This window comes from Artibeus jamaicensis, unplaced genomic scaffold (genome assembly GCF_021234435.1).
Source record: "Artibeus jamaicensis isolate MK-2021 breed Jamaican fruit bat unplaced genomic scaffold, CSHL_Jam_final scaffold_1689, whole genome shotgun sequence".
Lineage (NCBI taxonomy): Eukaryota > Metazoa > Chordata > Mammalia > Chiroptera > Phyllostomidae > Artibeus > Artibeus jamaicensis.
The window spans coordinates 15,159,039-15,171,226 of record NW_026522029.1 but is presented as its reverse complement, the minus strand read 5'-3'; the positions used below and the strand labels follow the sequence as shown (position 1 = coordinate 15,171,226).

The 12,188-nt window shown below is 55.0% G+C and overlaps 1 protein-coding gene across 3 annotated transcripts in view; it reads right to left on the bottom strand.

The window, feature by feature from the left end:
- The window catches only part of CARMIL1 (capping protein regulator and myosin 1 linker 1), a 144,277-nt gene that overhangs the window by 45,686 nt on the left and 86,403 nt on the right, over positions 1–12,188 (bottom strand). For all 3 annotated transcript variants that reach the window (XM_037153028.2, XM_037153029.2, XM_053656008.1), the window contains exons 13-18: positions 10,084–10,187; positions 8,287–8,364; positions 8,113–8,189; positions 6,311–6,415; positions 4,895–4,964; positions 241–322 (exon numbers count right to left, since the gene is read on the bottom strand). In XM_037153028.2, coding sequence (XP_037008923.2) covers positions 241–322; positions 4,895–4,964; positions 6,311–6,415; positions 8,113–8,189; positions 8,287–8,364; positions 10,084–10,187 — 516 coding nt within the window. The remainder of the gene's footprint in view (positions 1–240; positions 323–4,894; positions 4,965–6,310; positions 6,416–8,112; positions 8,190–8,286; positions 8,365–10,083; positions 10,188–12,188) is intronic.

Genomic DNA, 12,188 nt, shown 5'->3' with positions numbered 1-12,188 from the left:
TTTTATTTACTGCCTACACCTTGTGTTGCTGGCCCTGGAGTCAACTTAGTAAGACTTTATTCCATAAAGAAAGATGCACTTTATAAACAAACTGCTTTGTTAAATTTGTAAGTCCTCACAGACGATGCACGAGATAATGTTTTCCCCAGGGGCCGTCCACCCCGCACTGGAGGCGAGGGTCCCTTCCCTGACGTGCTTCGAGCAACCCGCTGCCTCTCCCGTTCCCCATGCCTGGCTCACCGTTGTCGGAAATGTCCAGGCTGGTGATGTTGTGGATCTCGGCGACGCAGCCCTCCAGCACCTGCGCGCCTCCCGACCGCAGCTGGAGAACACAAACCTGACGTGAGGCGCTGCAGCCAAACGTCGGAAACCGGTGACCCCGTCCCCCCCACCGCCTCAGCCCGAAAGTTATCTGACAAAGACACCAGCAGCGAGACACTGTCCGTCCACCCACGAGAACTTCTTTACTTCTGCTTGTTTGGGAGTGAATCTAACAAGCCCTTTTCACACACAAGGGTCACTCTTCTATCTAATGGCCCATTTCAGGGATAAATGACCACCAGCCGCAGCACAACCACCAGAGGGGGACAAGACGCGCTGACTCTGAACGTCCGCCAGTTCAGGAAGGGCCAACTCTGCCTGCCCCCAGGGACGTGCATGGCTCACAGGGCCCAGCAGCCGGTCAGTGGCGGCGAGTGGTCTCAGAAGGCTTCACACCAACACCTGGAGTCACGCAAGGGAAAGGCCCTTGTCTCCTTAATCTAACAGGATCCTGACAATTGGCTCCGACCAAAATGAAGAGCCGGTTACTCCAAAACAGCGGATTTATTCCAAACAGAGGGACAAGCTTTATAACCCAATAGTTTTCATCTTTTTCCATGAAGCCAGAAGCACAGTTTCCAGAGGTCAGAATATCTTATTTTCCTTTTAGCAACTACCTGAGTCCCTGCTTCGGGGGAAGCCTCGTGCTGGGAGCAAGCTTCCGGCCTGCGGCCGCACTGCTGAGCAAACTCACTGTCCAGCAGGGAAAGGAACTGTCACTGATCGGGGACCTCCTACGTACCAAGGACCGTGGTCACCTCCCAACTCACATGGGGAAATTAAAATTTACATAAACTGCTCTACAAAATTCACAGTACAAGGTGCTGGTTTCTACTTGTTCGCATGTTGATGTACGAATTTAAGGAATCTTAGGCCACTCTTCTAGAACCGATATTTTTATGGTGCCTTGGACCAAAACCTACCAATTTCTCTGGCTGCTTAGCCTCCGGGGTCAGCAGACAGCATGGGGCGTTGTTTTCCGGGGCACACACAGGTCTCCCCAATACTCCCGCTCCCTCCTTACCCTGCCCCCTGGGGGCCCTCCCACTGCGCCAAGGGGTCTCAGACAAGGGAAGGACATAAACGGACCATAAATATTTTAGAAACCTTACTAATGATCATTTCAGGTACATTGCATCTAAAAATACAAGGGGCTTGTATTTTGTACATCTTTTTAAACTTTTGCAAAAATATTGATTTATTATAGTTTGGAAGTTTAAAAAAATCAAAAAAGTGCTGCAAATAGTTTTTTTGAGAGGCAGAGCTCTGGGTCATGGCGTGTTAACACTTGACCTGAGTGTGGGTGTAGACACATCAAAGTTAAAATGAGGAGTAATTAGGCAAACACTTTGAAGAAACATAATTTGATTTTCAAAGCATGAAACAAATGTGGTTTTGAGAAGATAAAGACAAGTGCCTAAGTCTTCACAATTTCATTACTTGCTGTTAGTGATTTCTCTATCGAAAATAAATTCTCTGCAAAAACCCTCTACTTTCTCTGATCGTAAAGTACAGCAAAATATTTCATCTACAAATATGGAAAACACAGGGGACATTAAAGCACTCAACTCTGTTTGTTTTACAAAAACTCCTGACTGATAATGTTTGGAGCACATACCCATCACAGTAATGTTTCCAGTTGTTAAAAATAATCAAATACATCAATATACACTAATGAACCAGTTCATAAAGTACTTACACAGTGGCCAAGCTAAGGGAAGCCCAAGGAGAAAAAACAAAAAATGTTATCGGCAGAAAGAAGAATAAGAATAAAGAAGCTAAAGTCTGTATCCACACACAACGTAAAAAAAAGCAAAGTGTCAGAAAAAAAAAACAAAAACTTCCAACTAAAATTGGCTCCCAAAACAAATCATCAAAAATTTAAATAGGAAAATAACTAATCTTCAGTTACCAAGAGCACTGGAATAAATTCACAGGTTATTTGATGCCTGAACTTCCTTCCCCCAGAGCTGAGAAGCTTTTCCCAAACAGTACAGGTTTTTCCCATGCTGAGAATGAATGTCATTTGCATACATTTGCATAATGAGAGGCTAGTCCGCCTGTGCCCGCCTGGCCAGCTGGTTCCTAATTCGCCCTCCTGGCAACACACACACCAGCGTCACTTAAAGGCAGAAGGAGATCAAAGAGGAGCAAGCGGATGTCCCTCACCACTGCACACTCTGCGAAATGTTAAAAATAAAATCGTGCTTCTCTAGAGGGGAAAAATGGGCCTTCACTGAAGGAAGCCGGAATATTCCAGGGGTTACTCATAGTTCCCCATGCACAGTTATATTTAACACTCAAATATCCATAATGGGGACCAGGGTAGCAAAGACACTAAAACCACGAGAAAACGGCCAAAAAAATTCATCTTCCGGCCTCAAGATCCCTTGCCTTTTAAAACAATGTTGCAAATATTGCAAATTTAAGTATCAAGTAAATCCCTAAGTGATCCCTTTCCTTGCACAGAAGTTACAAATTTAATTAAAAAATAATACTTGTTATCCTGGGAAATGTTCTCCTACAGGTTTCTCCGAGGACACAAATTGGTTTGACAAGATCCAGCGGAGGATCTCACCAGCAGAGCTGGAAGCCAGAGGCCGTTTAGAAGCTGAGAAGTGTGTACAAATATCATCGTTTCCAGGGTGAGGACAGTTGCGTTGTCACTCGGCGTCACGTCACCCCCTGGGCTGAAATGTTGTCGGAGGTCCACTCCCCGAGAGGCCTTGCAGGAGGGACTGTGAGGGGCAGGGAGATGCTGAACCCCTTCCGGCCCCGGAGTCCCCTGAACCCCTGTCACGTGGGCAAGTAAACCGCCTCGCACACTCATAGTACAGTTTACTGCCTGGTGCTGTTCCCACTGGACATCAGAGCCCCTCGCCAGGAGCCCCTGCTGAGCCCCATGGCATGGCCCGTCCTCAGCCAACTTGCTCTCCCGGCCGCACCCCGCTGGCTCCCTCTCTGCTCTTCACCAGCAGCGGGGAGGCTTTTACAGATGGGCCGGTCCCTGGGGGAAACACGTGCCCCGGCCCTGAGACCCTCGATCTGGAGCCACCTGGGGCCCGCAGTGCCCACCTGCCCCTGGGTGTCCGCGCAGATGCTGAGTCCAGGCCCCTGAGCATCACCCAGGAGCAGCCACCGAGGGTGGCGAGGGCTGCTTTGTGCCCAGAGTCAGCTGCGACGATGAATTTGATGAGATTACTTTTCCTCTTAGGATTTAAAACAGCTCTAAGGACAATGTCCAAACAGAGCTTCGGTTGTAAATACGCACTTTTGGAAAGGCGGTACTGACCTACGCTGCGATCCCTGACTTTACATTACGGCTTCTCTACAGTAACCCCCCCCCCCCACACCCAGGTAACAGCTGCCAGGCCCCGCCTTGAGCCAGTGGGGCAGCCTCCATGGCCGACAGACAGAGGCATCCGCTGCAGAAGGTGCGTCACTGGACCAGCCAGTGGCTGGGCCACGGGGTGAAGGGCTCTTTCTGATTCCAAACCGCCCGCCCTTTGCTGTGACCCCTCCACGCCCCCCCTGAACTACACTTCTCGCAAAAAAGAAATCACTCCTGTTGGGTTAAAAGACCGAGGAAAAGGTGGGAAAGTGGCGACATGGTTAATAGGCAACATCTTGAGAACAACGAGTGGCTTCTCTGGGAACAGACGTCATCTGTGAATGACAGGCTCACGTCACTCCTGTCAGCTTAGCCCTCACGGTGTGAAGGAGCACAGCCTAACCTTCGGGATTCAAATTCCCCAGTAAAAATGGCCTGTGTGTGGCAGGAAGTCGGGGACAAGACTGCACAGCTGGCCGTGGCCACACTCGGGTCAGCCCCGGGGTCTGATGCAGGAGTGGGGACACTGAGCCCCAGCTCGATGCTTGAAGGGGTGAGGCCTGGGGAAAGGAGGGCATGAGGGGAGTGTCCAGGGCCGGAGGCTTCTGCCCCAGGCCGAGTCGGACCTGTGGGGTGGAGCCGGGCTCTGAAGCAGCCTCCGGCTACTTCCTGGGTATTTTCTTACTAATCCCCACACTGAAAACGAAAGCTTCCAGAAGGTAACGTTCAGGCACCCCGTAAACACAGACACCTGCAGTCTCAACTCCCCTCCCTGTGGTCTTTGATGGGGGGCGGGGTGTCTGGAATCCCCACGACTTTGAGAAGTGTCTCAACTTGCCTGCTCTGAATCAAGACACTATGAAGTTGAATCTGGGACAAGACAGCCTCCTTCCTCCCCACACTCTGTGGGTTCAAGTTCCTCCTGCACACGAGTGCCCTGCCCCAAACGCTGCCTCTCCCAACTTGAGTCTCAGGGATCCGTCATAAAACACTGAAGCCACTTGCCCTAAGAATGGGGATTTTCTTTTTTCTTTAATCCTTAAAAACACACTTGAATCCTTTCTGAACAGGGAGCTGAGGCTATTTGGAGACAAAACCCATAAAATGTTGGATGGACATCAGAACCTCCCACAACGTCTTTCTCTGCTTCTCAGGCACCATCTGAGGTCCCAGCCGTTCTAGCAGAAAAGACAAACCCCCTGAGGCCGTTCTCTCTCCCCGCGCCGCCCCCGCGGTTCTTACCTCGCAGCCGCTGAGGTCGAGGGACACGGCCTTCAGGTTGTGATTGCTGGCCAAGCTGAGCAGCAGCGCCCTGGGGAGGAGACACCGGTCACTGCACCGGCTCAGACGTGCCCACACGAGCCCCGAGAACAGCGCCTGCGTCCCTGTTAACCTGCCGACTGCATTTCTGCCTCCCACAGCCGGGGGACGTGACCCTGCCAGCTTCTTCTTTGGACACGGGGCAGGACCCTCATAACGCGGACCCAACGGACTGAGATTGGCAGGCAAGCAGCCCCATGGCACCCTGAGATGCGTGTGGGAGCTCTGCATGGCACAGGAAAGGCCCACCCGCGTCTGCTGGAGAACGGCACACGGTCCCTTCAGAACATCGACTCTGGCGGCTTCGCTGCCGTCCACACAAACAGCCCGACCAGCCAGGGAGGGTTTCTGCAGCGATTACATTTGGAAACCTCTGTTGTATCAATTCAAAGTTTCAAAGAGAAGGGCCAGCTATACACCCAAGGTTTTTTTAAAGCACTTCACTGGACCTACGGTAGTTAAAGACACTGGACTTTTAGCTACATGGGACCGTGTGAAACTGTGTGATGGAGAATTCCACACCTCTCAAAAAAGGAAAAAGAAAAGGCGGTTTACAGATTAGGAGCAGACTGACGTTCCAGGAACAGGAACAGCAGCCCTGACTCGAACGTCACACAGACCACAGGGACATTCAGCGCTGACGCGCCCGCCAGCGAGGAAGGGAGAAGCAGAGCGCACGCTGCGTGGGAGCCCGTGTGACGCAGACCCACAGTGACTCGGAAACACTTTCTTCAGACTCAAAAAGAGAGGGACTCTGCAGCCCTCCTGATTGTTTCTGGGAAGGCTGAGCGGACATTGCAAGGGGGATACGTGATTCTCAAACCCTCGTTCGGCTGAAACGTTCAACTCTGATTGGACACCGACCCTGCAGATGGAGCTCCACCTGCCAAGGTAAATACCACACAGGGAGACCTGGGGAATTCAGAAACCAAAGCACCTAAAAATTAACTCGCTGCCCGCATGTGTGTATAGTTTGATTATTCATAGAAATATTTGGAATATCGATTAAAGACACACACGTGCAAGAAAATACGAAAAATGGACTGAACGAGGGTTCGCTGAAAGCCAGTCGTACCGGGGAAGAAACTCAACACTTACGGCCGGTCGGCGCCTTCGACGGCCGTCCCCACGGGGGCGAGGCTTCCTCACCCACACGAGAGGCCGGAATATCAACAGCACGTAATACACTCAGAAGGAATCAGATTCCCTTCTGCCCCGAAGTATGTAAGAAAGACACCTCGGTCTCATTGGAATTCTACGTCTTCCTCCTTCCCCGGAGCGTGTTCATCTTCAGGAGCCGAACTTTCAAAGCTCGGAGGAAAGGAACCGACCACTCACTTCAAGGGCTCGGGAGACAGCTTCGTGCCGGAGAGGTTGATGTGCGCCAGGGCCAGGGAGCTGCTGAAAAACTGCTTGAAAGACAGGGGCACTTCCTTCCCTTTCCTGAAAAACAGAACCCAGTGTTACCTCGGCCCTCGCTCCCCAGCACCCGACTCCCAAACGGCCAAACTACCCCACCACTGGTTCGCACGCCGGGACACAAGCCACGGGTCGGCCGCGCCTGCAGCGGAAACGTAGAGGGAAAAAGAAAGCTGAGTAAGTTAGCCCAGCACAGCGAAAGGCATGGCGTCGGAGACGCTAAGGCATCCCAGGAAGTCCTTCAAGCAACCGACTCCTACTCTCTGTGGCCGGCGGGCTCACTGTGGTTTGCCCCCAGAACTGCAAAGCGTAGTTTGGAGCTCCTAAAAACTCCACAGTTGGGTTTTTCAGAAGTCGGAGGCCGATGAAAATGCACGGGGTCGTATCAGATGTCACAGAAGCCCCACCGGCCTGCCACGCCCATGAAGAGACCTGTGACCCATGACAGCCAGCCTGGCGGGCGGCCCACAACTCAGTGCCGGTGCAGCAACCTCAAGGTCATTGCTAAGAGTTCTGTGTGTGTGTGTGTGTGTGTGTGTGTGTGTGTGTCGGTTTAATCACAACCTGCTACTTGGAAGTCGTGTGATTTGTGAGCACAGTTTTTCTCCACAAGTGCACTAGCCCCACTACTGAGGACCGGCCGTCACAGATGTCACAGGCGAACCGATGGCGTGAAGTCCTTGTGTCCTGTGACCTGGGCGCTCGGTCCACCCTGCTCCGCCCAAGCCCAGCCGCCCAAGCCCAGCTGCTGTCAAACCGCAAACCAGCTGCGTGGCCTCAGACAATGCTCACAACACGGAGTCCCGCAGACGTGCGGCTTCCCCGACCTCACTCCGCCGAGGCATTTGGGGCGTGTGTCTGCGCTACGGCCAAGATGCCATCGCTGGGGATGCGATGGACCACCAGAACGTGAAGATGCAGAACAATTTGCTCCCAGGTGGAATAAGGCCGAGAGCTGCACCTCCCACGTGCGTGGGGTAACCCTGTGGATACAACGGCTGTCGGATGGTCGGCTAAGGAAACAGGGGTGGCGCTCACAGTTTAAGCAACTCCCCACGTCGCTAACGAGCGTGTAATGACTGAAGCAGCTTGGGGTCACGCACAGGAGTGCTAAGTGCTGACCAGCGCGGGTCCCTCCGAGGGCCCCGGGCCCCATGCTTACGTACGCACAGTCTTTTCACGGTTCTTCCTTATTCCCCCTCCACGCTAAGACTCTGTGCGTGAATACTTGCTGCCTCTAATTGTCGGCTCTACTCTGCAAACAGTTCTAAGTCCACAAGGCAGAAGCGAGGGCCTCAGGCAGGCCCCCCACTTATACAAATGACTATGTAGGGGTTTGGGGTGACCGTTCCCTCTGCTCCCCAGAGGCTTCCACTCAGCTCTGGGTCACCACTGGGAAGCCCCCGTGGCAGCGGCTGAGCGCCCTCCTTGCGCCGACCGCGCGCCGGGGGCAGAGCAGAGATGCCCCGCCTCACAGCCCACCCAGGCGGGACGTCCTCACGGGAACGTCAAACTGCGGCGAAAGACAGAAAACAGAGAGGTGGCCTTGCCAGGCCTCGAGCTCATCAGCACTGGTCCCTTGAGGCCATGTCCTTCTTTCACACATCAGTCACCCCACATCGCTGTCGTCACAACCCGACCGGATTCCCCGGGAGGGGGACAGAGACCGCCGCACGCAGCGCCGGCGGGACGGCATCGTACAGCATCGTACAGCATCGTACCGGTGCGAGAAGACGGCCCGGGAGAGGTTGAGCACCGAGAGGTACTGGAGGCACCCGCGGAGCAGCGCACTGCAGACCTGGGGAGACAGGGGCGCCCGGTTCTCACAGCGCTCGGGGGCGGGGACCCTCTGTGAGCCCCCCCACCGCCCCCCCAAAGCAACGCAAAAACATTACCATGTCCAGGGGGCATTCTGTGTTGGATAAATCCAGGTGAGTGAGGGCATTTGGCTGGGCCAGAAAACTGTACACGTGCTTGACATGCAAAACAAAAAGCAAATACGTTAGGATCCAGGAACAAAGGCCACGGCAAAGCAACTAACGCTCCAAAACGAAGCCGCCCGAACCCTCCCGGAACTGTCCTCCAGCCTTCGAGTGAGTGAGAAGTTTACATCATTGCCTCGTCTCTGGAGAGCAACAAAATCCGAAGGAGAGTTAAAGTAAAAATTATGTGTACGGGAAAATAAGGCCGAATGGAATCTCGGCCACGAACTCTCATTTCTGGCACGTGCCCCACTTTCCCCGATTGGCCCCATTTTTGGAACTTGGGGGCAGTGGCAGCTTTCCCTGCTGAGGCGGAAGCAGCCCCTGAAGGGGAGTCGCCCCCATGAACATGCCCATCACTTCTGAAAGCATTCGAGGAGCCGTGAACTTGGCTTTGAACCCTGAAGGACGATCTCAGCTGTACTGTGTTCATGCAAAACCTCGCCGACCCCGAGTCACTTCCAAAGCCCGGCAGGAACAGGCCCGATGGTGCTGTCAATTTTGCTTCCTTTTCAACTCCCACGTGGCTAAGACACTTCAGGTTTCGGAGGCGGCCCGATGCTGGAACCTGTGCCCCCTCACACCCCCGGGCAGGGCCATCGGCACAGTAACGTCAGTGGGTCCCTGTTCCGGGAAGGTGCGGCACCAGGAAAGGGTGCTGCCTGAGGTTTCGTGTGGAAGGGGCACCAGCCCTGGGGCCACTCCTGCCGCCCGGTGGGGTGAGGGACATGGAAGGAAGCGAAAGGAGCGTCGCCGTAGCTCACCCCCCACCCTGGAGAGCGGGGCCAAGTGAGGTCCTTTGAAGACGCCTGCTTGCTGGGAAGAAGGCGCCTCTTCTAAATTTTGTAAAAGGGACCGGAGGGGACCACCGACCGCATCCGGCGGTGACATCATTCCTGACTCCCCGCACCACTGACTTCTGCCAGCCCCCTGCAGTGGCGATTCGGCTGCAGGAGAAACCTCGTGCTCCAGGTGTGGGGGACGAGGGGCTGGGGGAGCTTCCCCTGCATCTCACACGCCCCGAGAGCCCCATCCTCGCTGACCTGCCCCACTCCCTGCTGTGTCCACGCAGCACAGGACTGGGCTTACCCCAGGTCCTCCATCAACCGCCCACCACACACAGCACGTGTGTCCCCAACAGAATCATTTACTGATGACATGACTCAGTTCTGTGACCCACCTTTCCTACCAGGCCGCTTTCATGGGGACAGTAACGTTTTCAAACCAAGAAAAAAAAACTCCTTCAAAAGAAGTATCTCCAAAAAGACTTACACCTCAGCAACAGTAAGTGAGGGAGAGAAGACAAAAATCTATGTGACAGATGACATTTAATTACGGGAGGCTCTGAAATTTTTCCCCAAAACATGTCATAGGCTCATCACCGAGTGATTTTAGGGAGTCGCCTGCCGGGTGTCCAACCTTCGGGCGTGTCTGGGCCGCGCTGGAAGAAGAGTTGTCTCCAGCCACACGGTGACACGCAGACACTAACAAAAACCGTGAGTGAAACAGGGTTTAAAGTAAACACACGATTTTGTGCCGGGCCCCCTCGTAGCCATTCCGGGCTGCAGGCAGCCCACAGCCCTCGGGTCGGACGCCCCGAAGGGAGGTGCAGGGAAGGCAGCTAGAGAGCCGTGCGAAGAAATTGTCCCCGAGTCGCCATGGAGGCTCGTGTTATGAACACGGCGTCCGCGGAAAGGAGGCCACACCTACCGAGAGGTCGTCTCCACGGAGGGCGTTCCCTGAGAGGTCAAGGTGGGAGAGGGTGGTGGCGGTCAGCGGGTTGGCACTGAGTGACTGAGAAAGGCTGTTCACCCCTGAAACGGCAGGAAGTTGCAGATCAGTCCCCCCTCCGGGAGGCGCGGCGAGGTTGTGGGTCTATTTAAAGGGCCCCGCCGCCCGTCAGACTGTGGGACGGAGGTGAGCTGTGAGCACCGGCCCCAGGGGAGGGCCCAGCGACCGGACAGGAGGACCCTGCACAACAGCGCATTCTGCCCGGCTTCTGATGTGGGCACAAAGCGCTTTACTTTGAAGGCCGGGAACAAAGCAGGCGGCCTAACTGTTTCTATCTCGGCCCTGACCCTGCCGGCGGATCCCGGCTCAGCTCGGCTCAGCTCGGCGTGCGGTCCTCAGCGATGTGGGCGGCAACGCAGGTGCTGAGTCTCCGTGGGAGTGGGCGGTCCCGCCTGACAGGGGGGGCTCCGGGCAGGTGGACCACCTCCCAGAGGGGACGGCCGTGTGCACAGTGGGAAATGCAGCCCAGGAACAACGCCGTCTTGAACCCTGCACACTGCGCACACCAGGCACATCCCGGGTCACTCAGAGGGGACGGGAGGAGACCGGAAACTCCGCCTCTGAAACCAGGAACGAGCACACGGTGAGGGGGCGGGGGAGTCGTGTCTGTGGGCGCCAGGACCGCGACCGGGCCAGGGCACGGTGGCTTTCTAGCCACTTCCTGTCACGGGGGCCACGGGCTCCAGGAGGGTCCCGAGAGGGGTCATGCAGAAGGTGACAGTCACCGATCCGACACACCACCAGCTCTTTCTGTTTTCACTAAAATTCCAAGGTTCTCACTGCATGTTTTGGAAACACGGCTATTCCTAAATTGAGCATACTTTTATAAATAATTTGGTCTTCTTAATTTTTCAGTAAAATTCTTGAGGATCTAGGCTGTGTCTAAAGAGAAATGGGACAAGGGGTGTTCTCCCCACGTGGACGGGGCCTCCATGGGGACAAGGGGCCAGGCCAGGCCCGGCCTCTGGAGGCCTGAGACCCTGAGCAAAGAGCCGCGAAAGGTGCCAAGAAGTGACCGCGCATGTCTCTGGGCAGGTCGCCAGGGCCGTGTTGTGGAGGGAGAGAGATGGGGGTGGAGTGAGAAATATTTTACTGAAGTTTAAGGAGGAATTTCTTGGCTATCAACTCAACATTTATTAAGTGCTCGTAAAATGTTTGTTCAAGGCTGGGGACCGGCATTTATGGAACTAAGACCTATTCTTTGTCCTCAAAAGAGTTCAAAGAAACCGGACTCCAGGGTGGAGCAGTAATTCGCTGCCGTGGGTCTTTGAGGGAAGCCTGCTGTGTCTGGGCCTGGACCTCGGGGACCCGGGGGCCACTGCCTGGCCCCTGATGGCCGGCCCAGGGTGACGGGGCAGGAAGGAATAATGCAGGGCCGTCAGGACGAGCAGAGGTGCGAGAAACAGCCCAAACGGGCCAACCGTGTAAGACACAGAGGCCGCGCAGCCCGAGGAAGCTCGCCTCTGGGGGTGACATCAGTGACAGTGTGGCTGTCACTGGGGCCACTGAGGTCTCCTGCTTCAGGAAACCCACACCCCAGGCACGTGCAGAATCCACCAGACTCTCACCGAGACAAAATCATTTGTAAAGCCATTTCCTTTGTGAGCTGTAACCGACCTTTAGTGAATCAACCCCAGAAGGGACAGGACAGGTCAGTGCGGACAGCACAGTGCCCTGTGACGGGCGCCAATGCCGGGCGACGGCCAACCCTGCACCGACTCTGGCAGGAAGAATCCCGTTCTGCACCTGGCCTCACGCTACTGCTTGGAGTGAGGGTCCTTGGCCGCCCTCGTGGGCCCACGTGCACAGGACACCTGAATTCACAGGTGCGTTGCAGCAGCAAAACCAAAAACGCAGGATGGAAAACATCAGGACTCTCCCCGAGCAGATGGCCCGGCCACGCTGGGCTCAGCCGCTCCCGCCGGTGCCCGCTAGAGGCTCCACAGCTGGAACCGGGGGAGCAGACGGCCTGAGCCCACACAGCCCGGCTGCCAGCAGGACGGTCCCTGGAAACCCAGAGAACT